General features: G+C 48.3%; 1 protein-coding gene across 1 annotated transcript in view; it reads right to left on the bottom strand.

Annotated features, from left to right (window-relative positions):
* Positions 1-7,731, bottom strand: part of CHRNG (cholinergic receptor nicotinic gamma subunit) — a 22,994-nt gene extending 15,263 nt beyond the window's left edge. The window contains exons 1-4 of the mRNA XM_044422445.1: positions 7,689-7,731; positions 3,715-3,893; positions 3,243-3,287; positions 1,178-1,287 (exon numbers count right to left, since the gene is read on the bottom strand). Coding sequence (XP_044278380.1) covers positions 1,178-1,287; positions 3,243-3,287; positions 3,715-3,893; positions 7,689-7,731 — 377 coding nt within the window. The remainder of the gene's footprint in view (positions 1-1,177; positions 1,288-3,242; positions 3,288-3,714; positions 3,894-7,688) is intronic.
* Positions 7,732-13,951: the final 6,220 nt, after the last annotated feature.

Genomic DNA, 13,951 nt, shown 5'->3' with positions numbered 1-13,951 from the left:
CTGCATATAAGTTAAATAGGCAGGGCGACAGTATACAGCCTTGCCTATTTAACTTATATGCAGAGCACATCATGAGAAAGGCGGGGCTGGATGAATCACCACTTGGAATTCAGATTGCTGGGAGAAATATCAACAACCTCAGATATGCAGATGATACCACTCCCATGGCAGAAAGTGAAGAGGAACTAAAGAGCCTCTTGATGTGGGTGAAGGAGGAGAGCGCAAAAGTTGGCTTGAAACTCAACATTAAGAAAACTAAGATCATGGTATCCGGTCCTCTTACTTCCTGGGAAATAGATGGGGAAGAAATGGAGGTAGTGACAGATTTTATTTTCCTGGGCTCCAAGATCACCACACACGGGGACTGCAGCCAAGAAATTACAAGGCGCTTGCTCCTGGGGAGGAAAGCTATGGCAAATCTAGAGAGCATACTAAAAAGCAGAGACATCAGCCTGCCAACAAAAGTGCATATAGTCAAGGCTATGGTTTTCCCAGTTGCAATGTATGGCTGTGAAAGCTGGACCATAAGGAAGGCTGAGTGCCGAAGAACTGTGGTCTTTGAATTGTGGTGCTGGAGGAGACTCCTGCAAGTCCCTTGGACCGCAAGATGATCAAACCAGTCAGTCCTAGAGGAGATCAACCCTGACTGCTCTCTAGAAGGCCAGATATTGAAGATGAAGCTCAAATACTTTAGCCACCTAATGAGAAGGAAGGACTCCCTGGAGAAGAGTCCAATGCTTGGAACAATAGATGGCAAGAGAAGAAGGGGATGGCAGAGGATGAGGTGGCTGGATGGAGTCACTGAAGCAGTCGGTGTGAGCTTGAGTGGGCTCTGGGGATGGTGGAGGGCAGGAAGGCCTGGAGGAATGTTGCCCATGGGGCCTTGATGGGTCGGACATGACTTCGCGCCTAACAACAACCATGCACGTGACAGAGAAGGAGAGGGAGAGAGGGAGAGAGTTTATATGAATTTGTGTGCATCCAAACAGCAATGGCTCCACAGCACAAAAGGGAAATAGCATGGGAGATGCCAAGAGTGAATCCTACCAAGATCCACACATGATCCAACCAGAAGGAGACAGCGCGGGTCACGTCTTCTCCTGGGGCAACCCAGATTCACCTACCCCCAACTGCCCGGTGAGGAGTAAAAGGAGGGGCCCTCTGGGAAGATACTGACTTGTTCTCCAGGACGATGTCCGGCAACCACACCATGGTGGAGGGGACCCGCAAACACTGGATGTTGCCGTAGTCTTCGGGGTCCCACCTCAGGCGGTAATCGTACCATTTCTGGCAACAAGGAAGGGGATGATCCGTGAGGAAGGCTCACAATTTGATATGTGGCATCCTTGAATCTCCTCAGCAACCCATCCGCTGAGTCCTTTGGAGCTGGGCACAAAAACTCACTCACAGGAACTGCCCGCCTCCAAACTCAGAATCTGCTTTGTTAGGCTAATTTGAAATTCCCTGGATGCTTTTTGCCTTCTCTTTTTCTTTTTCTTTAAATTATTTTTATAGGTTAAAGGAAAAACAAAAACAAAAAAGTATCTTGAAAAAGATACCAAGGAACCTTACACAAAAATTACATGTAGTGCTAAGTGCATGAAATTGCACAAAAAGTCAAAAATTATCATTACTTCTATCATTTTGTAACAATTTTGACTTAATAAAACTTGGTTGTTATAAACAGTTAACAAATAAATAATTCACCCTATAGCATATCCACAAACCCACCAGCAATTAATAATTATTTTTCCCAGATAAAACAATATCATAATTAAAAGTTAAATTCATAAAGCAATTGCATTAATTTGATCATTGTATACATAATACTTAATAGCAACACTCTCAGTTACTAAATAAATGAAATTTAATAGGTTTTCCATTAATTTTTAACTGCCCTTCCATATATAGCTGAGTAGTAAATGTATCAGCTTAGGTTATCCTTACATAAATTCTATTTTTTTTCTCTGAATTATTTAGTTAAATATGTATAGTAAGTTTTCCATTTATCATTAAATTCTTTGGCCAATGCCTTTTCCCTTTTTGTTAAGATGCAACAACTGCAACAACTGAAAGTAAAGAGAAGCAAGTTGCTAGCCTTCAGGACTGAAAATCTCCACCAAAGCCAATGCTGGTGAACATGTCTGAGCCATGATAGTCCCTGAAGGCTAACTTGCTGGATTATTCTCTCAGATGGAAACAACCTGTCTGGGAGCAGGAAGGCAAATGGGAGAGGTGAAAAGAAAAGTTACTTGCGCAAGAACTGAAGGATAAGGCAGAGGGAAATCTGAGCTCCGAAGCACTAAGCCACACTTTTGAACCCAAATATAGATGGTGTTGGGAAAATTTGGATATTTTGTCAGAAAAACATTTTGTCAGAAAAACATTGCTTCTGTGTGCTTTTGCATTGTGGAATCAACCCTCCATCTCAAACCAAGCTAAGTCACTGTTTAAATTGGCATTGGAATTCACAGTTTACAAGGAAGTATCTTCCTAGCCCAGAGGGCTTCATGTGCCCTGGTCATTCAGAATGGTGCATTACTTAGGGTCTGAGTCTAGATAAGCGTATGAGTTCATGAATAATTTCTCAGTAGCTTGAATTTACATGTCTAAGCAGACCTGGAGATGGGTTCAAGCTACTGGACTAAAGCATCAATACACTGCAATTAGAAATATTGTAATCTCATTGCCTCTGTATGATTGACTGACATTCCTTTATCTGTTCTGTATGTGATGACCTCAGAATCTTATTGTAATGTCTGCATTCTGTCATCAATTGCCCTGTACCTGTGTACCTATAAATACCCTGTAGTTGTATTGAAGCTTGGCAGCGAGTTCACCTCTGCCTGCACGGTAATGCATTATCGTGAGTCTACCATGGGAACCTGGGCCAAACAATAAAGCCAAGATGGTCTGGATGCTTGATCTTTCCCACGAACCTGAGTTTTATTTCCTCCTCACAAATTGAGATTCCGGGATTTTCTGACAATGGTGCTGGAAAGTAAGCTTTTGCTTTGCAGCACAGAAATCTCTCAATTTAGTTTTGTTTAAAGAAATCAAATGAGAAGCGGGGGAAGCAGGCACAGTGGAGGCTGGAAGTACCACGCTGGAAGCCCCAAAGATAACAAGGAAGCAATCATAGCATCGTAACATCCTAGAGCTGAAAGGGATCATAAGACCATCTGGTCCATCCCCTGCTAGGAATTAAGCACGCCATGGTGAGGTTTGCTCTGTCGTCTTACCAGTTCTACCCAGACGTTGGTTGTGAGTGTCTCATCCCGCTCATTCTGGAAAGAGACAAAAGACAGTTGCTGCTCAAGAACAGAGAGACACAGAATTATAGAACAGTAGAGCTGGAAGGGGCCATGTTTTGCCAGTGTGGAAAAGGAGAAACAAGAAACAGCGGAAGCACTAAAGGGCACCAAAATCGACGAGTTCAAAACCTGTTTTGAGCAGTGGAAAAAAATCTCGACAGGTGTATTGCATCGAACGGAGAGTACTTTGCAGGTAACTGAAGTTTGGACATGTAAAAATAAATTCATGCTTTTCTATAAATAAATCCCTGGGGTTGTTTTTGGGTCCCCCCTCGTATGTCACAATGGTCAGGGTTCCGTGGAAAGTTGGCTGGGCCGTTTGGGAGGTGGGGCTGGGTTAGCAAACACCAGGATGATGGGCAGAGGACGGTGGAGTCTGGGAAGGGGAGGGAGCGCCTACCAGCGAGATGAGGTTGGTGAGGGTCAGCTTGACCGAAATGTCCACGATGTCTCCTTTGGCCAAGGCTGGGCGGAAATTGCGGTTGTAGTTGGCCATCAAGGTGTTGAGGAGCTTCTCCTCCTGGTTCCGGCTGAGGACTGCTGGAAAGAGAAGCAGCCAGAAGTTGTGGGGCGGCAGTCCTGGGGGATGGGAGCAGCCGAACCCACACGGATTTCAGGGAGCATGTAGGGGCCAAGCCTGCAAGAACTGGACTTGTACGTGCCATTTGTCGATTGATGGAAAGAGGAGCAAGGCCATTTGGAAAGCTTTGGAAAAAGAATATTTTCCCATTTGTTGGCGATGATCTGCGTCAGACTGCAACTGAATTGAAAATTTGCTTAAATCGAGCTGATTTGGGGGATAAATTAATGGGCCACTTGAGTCCTTTGTGAAATTGAGCTGAATCCAAGTAATTATTTCTAAATTTGCATAACTAAATTCTTTGTGTCCTATGGGCCGGTCCCTGAGTCTTTTCAGCATGTCACCCATCCCTAATGATTGCAAATGTATGGGACCGTCCTGAACGGTGGCTTCTTGATACTGTGCAGGACAGAAGAAGCAAAGTCCGCTAGCCTCTTTGCATGAGTGGGCGCCCTGGTAGGCCCTCATACAAGAGACGGGGCAAAAGCATCATCCTCTTTTCTGGTCCTAAGCGTCAGGACTTGGAGGTATGCCTTCCCTTTATACGGTTGTTCCATAGGCCATCATAGCTAATATTGACTGATGGGCCTATTCAATAATAATAATAATAATAATAATAATAATAATAATAATAATAATAATAATATCTGAATGCAGTAAAGCTTGCAAAGCATGATAGGAGATGGCTCTGCCTCAAGGGTCTTAGAATTAATAGCTCAACCCAGACAAAAAAACAGGTATGGAGGGCCAGCAAAGGCAGAACAGTCTTATACTCACAACAACCCTGTGAGGTTGGTTAGGCTGAGAGTCCTTTCCCAGTGAACTTCATAGCCAAGAACCTGGATTTCCCAACTCCCAGTGCAGGGCTTTAACCACTAGGCAACAGTGACCTCAGAGTCTCTCTCTGCACCAAGAACAGGGCCCTCCCAGACACAAATGGAAAGAAGGAAAGCAGATAACATGTGCCAGGTATTTATTGTGCCCGGTGTGAAGAAATATTTCCTTTGGGCTGTCAAATCTACTGCTGCCCCTCCTGTCAGAGGACCCCGATCCTTCGTATTAAGAGAGAGGGAGAGAAACTACACTTCTGCCATGTTTATCGCTGCCATCACCACCTGCTAAATTAAAAAGCCACCATCCCTGGCATCACGCTCTTCTCTGGGCCCTGTTGGGGCTGTAATGAAAATTTAATTAGGCCGACATCAGGCGTGCCGCAAATGCTAACCAACTGAGAAAAAATTCCCCACTGCCTGCGATCCATCCCCATCTAGCCCACGAATCGTTACCCTACTAACGATCCTTTTTTAAATCTCTTACATTATCAATAAAACCTCAAAGGGATGTGCAGCGGAGAAGAGCTGGCGAATTAGCTTCACGAGGCTAAATGAGGTTACTTACTGGGGAGCGCCGGCCATAATGCCAGGCGACCCGAGTGCTACACCAAACCTGGGTTTGGCCAGGACAGGACCGGTGGACAGCATCTCACAGGTCAACGACTTTGGTCTGAAGGTGTTGTCTCTTTAATAGGCTGTCCAGTCTGGTGCTGGTTCAAAGCCACAAAACCAGTGCGGAGTGAGAGCCAGCCTGGTAGTGGGTTCAAGTGCTCAGCTGCGACCCAGGAGATTTGGGTTCAGGTCCCCATTTGGCCATGGAGATCACTGGTGGCTTTGGGCCAGTCAGCCTGACCTTCCCCACAGGGTTGCTGTTGTGAGAGTAAAATGGATAGAAGGCGAGGCTTGCAAAAAAACAGGGTTCCTTGCCAAAGGAAGAAAGGTGGAATATCAATGTGATGGAATGATCACAACAACAATATCCTTGCTTCACGTTGCTGTTAGAACATACGTGACACTCTCTCAGTGTTTAAAAGTGGTCTATAAATGACATGTGGGTGCTTCTGGACAGAGAGCTTCCAGCATCAATGATCAAAAGGCATTACTCCACTTCTCCTCTTTCCTCCTTAAGAGAAGTTGTCTCCCACAGAAGGAGACCATGCCAGGACTCCCCTAATATTCCCTGTGCCAGGGGGGCGGCTCGCAGATGTCTCTCCTGGAAAGGATCTGGGATTATTTCTGTGACAGCCACTCCTAAAGTTAACATTGTGCTGCAAGAACAAAAGCGGGGAAAGATGCGGTAAATGCCTGTTTTATACCTTGAGCAGGTGTTTCCTAGTGCAAATTTGTCTCTTTTTTCAGCTGAGATAAAGGTAATGATGTGACCAGCTGCTCAAAACCGGATTGTTGTTAACGTCAGGGTCTCTTTACCGATGGTGAGAATGAGGACCCACAGAGAAGACTGGATCATTTTGAACCCCAGTGTTTTTACTGGTGAGATTACCCAGCCCCCCTGCAGTTACTTATGACAGTGTGCTACCGGGTAGTGGTCTCCAAACCAACTACAAGCTTTTAGAACATACACAGAGTGTTTTCTAGATTCTGAGTCACATGGGCCCAGCAGCTGGGCAGTTGATGAAGAAATAAGGGGAGCGCAGTCAGAAGAAGGTGAGGGGTCTGCAGAGGGGGCTCAGTGCAATGGCATTGATTACAGGAGATTAACATAACGATCCCCGAGGCACAGGGATTATTGTGGGTCTTGGCATGCAAATGAGGGGGATTGCAATACTGCTAGGAAAACTTGTCTTTCCATCTTATCAGTTTTGTTTGGTGTTAGCACAAGAATAGACTTGGGAGCCTCATTCTGCAAAGGCTTTTTGTCCAAAGGTAGTAGCCATCTCTTACAGGAACAGCTTGAAAATATCATTAAACAGAAGCCTGTCTTGGAATTCGGGTACTTTCTGAGAAAGCGGTGAAGAGCCGTTCCAATTTTATAATACAAATTTTGTGTAATTTGTGTAATTTTATAACACAAAGGCACATATCAGCAACCTTTTTCTACCAGGATTTATCTGGATTTTCCCAACACTGACAACCCATCTGTTGTGCCTTAAGAAGATGGAATTCTTAGCTGGACCGAGAAGCTGATGGAGGCTAACAGTATCAGTGATGTACCCATCAGCTGCAAAGAGCTGAGGCAAAGTGTCCCTTTGTTCCTGAATGACTAGATGACCCCTTTAATCATCTAGTCCCGCCTGCACAGTGTAGTTCTCAAACCAGTTTTCCTGAATGGTTCCTCAATCAGAAACATTTGCATGTCTAAGCAGACACAGGGGCTGATCCAAACTGTCAGGAATTCAATGAACTGACTTGTCAATAAGGCTCAGTCAGGGAAATTTTCTATTCTATTGTCACGGGAACTTCTGATCAGTTTAGAGCATTGTTTTGTATGAGGGACATCAGGATACTATTATGCTAACTTTATCTGGAAGCCTAATACTCCGTATGTGATTGGAAGGTTATAAAAATGTCTGTACATGGTCTGCAATTTTGTCGTCGGTGGTGGACTCAGCCTTCCCCTCGGGTCCAAGTATTCATCCTGGCCATTGGCAAGGAGGCTCTGAGAATCTCCACAGATGCCTGCCTCATCGGCTGCCTCTAATTGGTGCATGATTTTGGAAAGAGGAGGAAGGCTTGCTGCTGCAGCATCCCCGATGGGCCCCACCGGTCCAGGCCGGCAAGGTGCCGGAGTGCTTCCCCCACCCTGCCCCCGCTGCATTGATCTTTCTTTGGGCTGTCATTCTGGGGCTGCTGGGCTTTGGGGGTCCCTGGAATGCCACATTCCAGGCCTAGCAGTAGCCCCCAGATTTGGTTCAGCGTCATCTTCCTTGCAAGCAGCCCCTCTCCACCCACCAAAGCCTCCAGGCTCATGGACCGGCGTTCCCCCGGCATGGCTCTGCTTACCTGTGAGGAAGCTGCAGGCCAGGAGCAGGCTCGGCCAGCCCATCCTGCCGGATCGGGCGCTCCTTGTCCCGGAGCCGCAGCGGCTGCGTGTGGAGACGGGAGGGCCCAGAGGGCTATTTTGAGCGGACCCCCTCTCCCACCTCCCTCCTTCCCAGGCACTTTCGGCCCAGCTGTCAGAGCACTACATTGTCAGCTGCTTTCCCAGTTGCCTTTGGAAAAACAATAGGGGGATGGGGCCGGGGCGGGGCCGGCCGTGCCAAGCTCTCGGGCACACAAGCCATGCCAGGCCGCTCTGCAGGCTGGCTGCCCCACAGGACCGGTCGTGGGACAGGCAGGTGTCGGGAAAGGGCCAGGCGCATCCCCGTGGGCAGGCTGCTGCATCACTCGGCCAACAAAGCTGTCGCCATTTATAGGAACAAAGGAAGTGGCAACACTCCCACGCAATTCTCAGGAAATGGTTGTCTCGTTCGGAAGGGTCGATGCTGTTGGGAAAATTTGGATCAATCCTGTCTGAAAAGCATTGCTTCTGTGTGCCTTTGCATTGTGGGATCAAATCCTGTCTTCCTTCTCAAAACCAAGCTGTCACTGTTTCAAATGGCATTCATCCCCCGCTCCTTTCTCTCACCTTTAGCTGTAAGCTACAGTACACAGGGCATTTAGTCCAAATTTACATTGTATACCTTCACAATGATTAAATAATTGTTTAATCATTAAACAATTATTCATAAATGATTAATTAAATAATCATTGTTGGAATTCAGTTTTACAAGGAAGTGTCTTCCTAGCCCCAAGGTTCCATGTGCCCTGGTCACTCAGAATGTTTGTAGAGCCTAGATAAGGGTCTGAGTTCATAAATAGTTTCTCAGTAGCTTGAATTTGCATGTCTGAGCAGACCTGGAGATGGGTTCCAGTTACTCAATTAAAGTGTCAATACAGGCAAATAGAAATATTGTAATCTCATTGTTACTGTGTGATTGGCTGACATTCCTTTATTGGTTCTGTATGTGATGACCTCAGAATCTTGTTGTAATCTCTGCATCCTGTCATCAATGGCCCTGTACCTGTGTACCTATAAATGCCCTGCAATGGTACTGAAGCTTTGCAGCAGAGTTCACCGCTGCCTGCCCGGTAATGCATGCATTGTCGTGAGAGTCTACTGCGGGAACCTTGGGGTAAAGCAATAAAGCCACAGATGGTCTGGATGCTTGATCTTCCCCACGAACCTGTTTTATTCCCTCTTCTCAAATTGAGATTCCAGGATTCTGACAATGCCAAATGGCCAGCAAAGGGAGAGGAGGCAGAGATGTTCCTTGGGCTGGTCCCATTTCCCCGCAGCCTTCCTGCCTCGGTTCCCCTCAGTCTGTGCCTTGCGGCTGCATCCAGATAATGGGACCGAGGGGAGAAACCTGTAGCCAGAGAGAATGACCTTATCCAGCCCCTGGCAGCCAGTTCTTCGCTCGGCTGACTCCCATTAGAAGACCTTTTCACATGGGCACCCTGGTCCTGGGGTCAAGCGATGAGAGCCGTGAATGGCTGCCTACGCCTTCTCCTCTTTTTTTTTTTACAATGGCATTTCGGCATTTCATGCCCAGATCAAATCCACCCTGTCACAGGCAGTGCGGGGGGGGGGGGTGGAGCAGGCTCTTTGGCTTAGAAACCTGACTCCTGATCCTGGATGTTTGAGAGAGAACCAGACTGACATACTAAAACCCGCTATTTGTATTTTCACAGGCATTCCTGACAATGTGCCATGGTGAACTATGCCTGACGCGCAGCGCATGACGTAGGCCCAGCTTAAAATATAATGTTAAAACTAGGAGTTGAGCCCGGCTTAAGGAGGATCAGCTGCGGCGGGAGAAGTGGGCACCCCGCCCCTTCCCAAGACAGCTCACCCTCAAAACTACCCCACTGAGAGAGTCGCAGGAGAACTTGAGATGGGGTGAGCTGTGGGGTGGGAAGTGAGTGGCGGATCCAGTCATGGCTGGATGGAGCCCTCCTCTCGAGGAAGCCGGGTCCTCCACCCAGCCCTGGAGGCAGCACGGCCGGTTCCACACAAGGCACTGCATGTGCGCTTGCCCTTCGCTGCTCACGGCCGCGTACGGGTTCTTTCGGCAGCGATGGGGCACTCCGCCCACATCTCCTCCTGTGGGATCACTGCCAGGGGCAGGCCAGGCGCGTCCCATGGGCTGGATCCGGCCCCTGAGGGCAGGGCTTTTTCCTGTCTGGCCATGCAGAGCTTTGCACCGCAAACGGATGCGAGCCCTCTCCTGAGTGCCCTGGTTTGCACTGCGCCCCACGCTGCAGATGGTCACAATAGCGGCCAACGGGCCACTTAGTTAAGCCTCTGTGAGTGCCGGGATTGTGCGAAGCGACTGTCGGGGCACCGCAGTGGCAGCCACGAGACAAGATACCCGGGTTCAGCCAGGAAAGGCCCCTTTTGCCTTGAACCTCAGCAGCTTATTGAAGATCACTCAGAACCCCTGCAGTCACAACAGCATGCCACCAGGTTCTCACTGCCTACGACAAGCTTTTAGAACATGCACAGAGTGTTTTATAAATTCTGAGTCACGTGGGCCCAGCAGCTGGGCAGTTGATGAAGAAATAAGGGGAGCACAGTCAGAAGAAGGTGAGGGGCCTGCAGAGGGGGCTCAGTACAATGGCATTGATAACAGGAGATTAACATAACAATCACTGAGGCACAGGGATTATTGTGGGTCTTGGCATGCAAATGAGGGGGACTGCAATGCTGTTAGCCTGGCAGCCTGATCAGCTCTTACTGATCAGCACCAAGAATAGCCCTGGCAGCTTCTCATAGCAGGCTATGAGCTCCAACTGCTTAAAGCAACAGCAAATGATAAACCATAACCTGGCTTGGAATTCGGGTGCTTTCTGAGAAAGGGGTGCAGGTATTTTTATAACACAAAGGCACATATAAGCAACCTTTTTTTCTGCCAGGATTTATCTGCATTTTCCCAACAAGTGGATTCATGAATTGTGTTTCTGGGGCACTTGATCGTTCAGGTGCAGCTGTGGAAAGATCGCCTCTTCCTTTGCCTTCTCCTTCTCCGTGCATCGAATGGTGCTTGCCCCTTTGGGCCAGGGCTGCCAATAGGTTTGCCGAATGCCTCCCACACCTCGGGAAGAGCCATCCAGAGAGAAGCCGGAAAGCTACAGCTGGCCTCTTATCTGAAGTTTGCATTCCCGGCCGGGTCAGGCATCAGCTGTCTCCTGAAATGGGCCTGTCCCCCAAGAAAGCCCCTTCCGGTTAGCCCTTGTCTCCTTCGCTTGACTCCTGACCCCCGACCTCCTTCTCCGGCACAACAGCTGGGCCTGGGGGTTAAAAATAAGCCTCAGCCTAGAGTTTGTTTTGGCAGGCTGCCACACTACTGCAACCGCAAGGCCTTTCCTGGGGGGGGATAAACCTGAGAAGTGCAGGGAGGGAAAAATGGAAATACCCCTATAAGGGAACATGGATATCCAGCACACACGTCCAGCTGGACCAGCCAAGCCCTGGGACAAAGCTCCACCGAATCCACTCCTCTTTGCTGCACATGCTATAAAGTGAGCTGGGCTGAGAAGAAGCCCACAAACACCAGCAGAGTTCCGGTTGCACGGCCGGCAAACTTCATCCGCGTCACATGCGTGGAAAAAGATGCTGCTTGTGCAACGGCGGTGCAGGTCCCAACACCAGGCACTTTCTGCATGGATACTTGGTGTGCTAGCAGGAAGTCAGCCCAGAGCCATTGCAAAGCAATCCAGGGAGCTGAGCGCAGGAATCTGATAGATCTCCAGCCCCAAAAGAGATTCCTCAGTGATCCCCAGACCAGCCCTTCCTGGGCACATGCAGCTGGTGGGACGGACTTGGCCTGCCCATCAAGGTGCTGCTGGCAGTGGTCCCCCCGGAAGAGATGCTAACAGGCAGCGACACCCCAGCGACGCACTTCTTGTATCCCGAGGGCTGCATTCCATTTCAGAAAACCCTCTGGGGTTAGCTCTGGGCAAAAGCAAATTGGGACCCTCCAAGTACCTAAGCTTAAAGCTCCCTCTTTCAATAAGTGAGACTTCGGAAAGCCATTTTAGCTTTGAAATGGGGGAAATGGCACAAAAGCCAGGAAACCAACGAAGGATTTTTTGGCTGGGGGGTCCCAGGAGGTCAGATTGGGATCGCCACTGGGCCAGATTCTCTGCATGTTGGTCAGAGTGTGTGTGTGTTGTAGAGGAGCAACCAGAAGCGGAAGCACCGGGCACCTCTCACATACTCCTTGCCATGAACCCCGAGACGTATCCTGACACCAGGCACTGTGTCAAGTGGTGCAATGCAGTCCGAGTTCACACGGCACAACATCCTGCGAGCTGGGCTAAGCCAGGCTGCTCTGGACACCCACGCGGTCGCCTGTGGCCAATCGAAAGGAACATTTCTGTATTCTCAGAGTACTGAATTCTGGGATGCCACCTCAGAATGCAAGAAGATGTCATCACGGAAAGTTTTGTTTCGATATTCCAGTGACCAAAGTTGATGGTTTGAGTGCAATGCCAGAAGCAGCATTTTAAAACGATCACAGCAGGTTGGGCCACCTGTTGTGTGTCCGACATTTGCTGTGCATGAGCATCCTGGGAAGCTAAGTGATGACACGCCCGTCAGCCCTGCATTCTCTGTCCCGCTTCCTCTTGTGGGAGGATCGTCTGCCTCGACCAAAAGCACAGGCTTTAAGTGACGTGTGTGCGGATGTGTGCATGTTTAAAGCCTTGCACAGAGGCTTCTTCTGGATCCTGAAAGGATGTGCAATCCAGGCACAATCCTGTAGACTCTCAACATGGTCTGGAGGTTAGCCACTGGGTTATTTGGAGTCCCAGTTTGGAGTCCTGAGACCTCAGAGCTGGGATTCCAAATGCAGAGCCCCCGTCCCATCCTGCCCCCTTGCAGGTGGTGCAGAAAGGAGAGCAGGAAAAGGGGTGTGCCGGAGAGGGGAGGGACCAGTGGGTCACCCCATATCCAAGTGGCATCCGGTCCAGCTCCCTCTCTTCCACTGTAAGGCACTTCATTGTGATGGCCAAAACTGGCCTTCTAGAAGCAAAGCCTGGAATGCGGCCCATCGCAAGAAAGGTCATTGCTGTCCTGAATTTAGGGCAAGGGCTTTAGGATTACACCCTTCATCCACCACTACTTCTATTTATTGTTCTTGTTCGTGTCCGACTCATCGAGACCCCATGGACAACATTCCTCCAGGCCTTCCTGTCCTCCACCATCCCCTGGAGTCCAGTCAAGCTCATGACTTCTATTCATTACAGTAACAATAAAGCAGAAATATTAGCATCCTTAAGGAAAAATCTTCTAGCTCATGACATCGTCAGCAGCTTTGATGTGATTCAAAGGGCCCAGATCAGGATGACTTGATGTGTTTTGGTTCTTCAGAGAGCAGCTGAGGAACATCTTGCATTAAGACTTTAATCTTTCCCAAGGGAGGGCCGTGTTTATTTTGTGCAGCAAAAACAGACAAGATTCTTGTGGCACCTAAAAGATTTCTGGCATGCACTTTGGTGGATGCTGTCCCCTTCACCCAGTTATATGTAATATATTTTATGTGTTTGATGAAGGGGACAGTGGCCAGAAATATTTATACCAGAAGAAATTAGTCGGGTGAGATGCAGCAAGTCTGTCCATTTTAATGCATTTGTTAAGTAAACCACAGCATATCATGTTCATCTTGTTTTTAAAAATCACAAGCTCTTTTTCATTACTGGAAAACTGCTCTGGGGACCAACCAGCACGCTCTCTCTTACACAGTTCAAAGTAAATGTTGAAAACATGGCCTAACTCATACATTCCCTGTGTTTGGATGGACAGAAAGATAAATAAATAAACCGAGGCAGAATGTGCTACTGGTGTTTGCAGACCAGCCTGACATTACAGCTACAGAACAGATGCAATACGTCATGCTATATCTCTTTTCGCCCTGCCTCTTCAATGTTCCTTGAAAAGTAATTTTGCCTCCTGCTTCCATATGTTATTCCATCGATCCGATAACACAGGCGTCACGGGTTGGGGAATACGGTTTGTTTTTTATCGTAATATGTTTATTACGATGTTGAGAGTAAGGCAGAAAAGCAGATGGGACCGAAGAGGTTGCAATACTCCGGATAATTATGAGGAGTCAGGGTTGAGGGGAGAAAGCACCATTTCCAGATCCATTCCGCAGGCACGGATGCGTGATGGGGGGTCACGAGTCAAGTCCTGGCACTCAAAATCCAGGCGCAAAGATGCT

The sequence above is a fragment of the Varanus komodoensis genome, unplaced genomic scaffold, assembly GCF_004798865.1.
Source record: "Varanus komodoensis strain SLA01 unplaced genomic scaffold, ASM479886v1 scaffold127, whole genome shotgun sequence".
NCBI classification, from domain to species: domain Eukaryota; kingdom Metazoa; phylum Chordata; class Lepidosauria; order Squamata; family Varanidae; genus Varanus; species Varanus komodoensis.
Note: the sequence above shows the minus strand (reverse complement) of the source record. Positions and strands in the feature narration are given on the sequence as shown.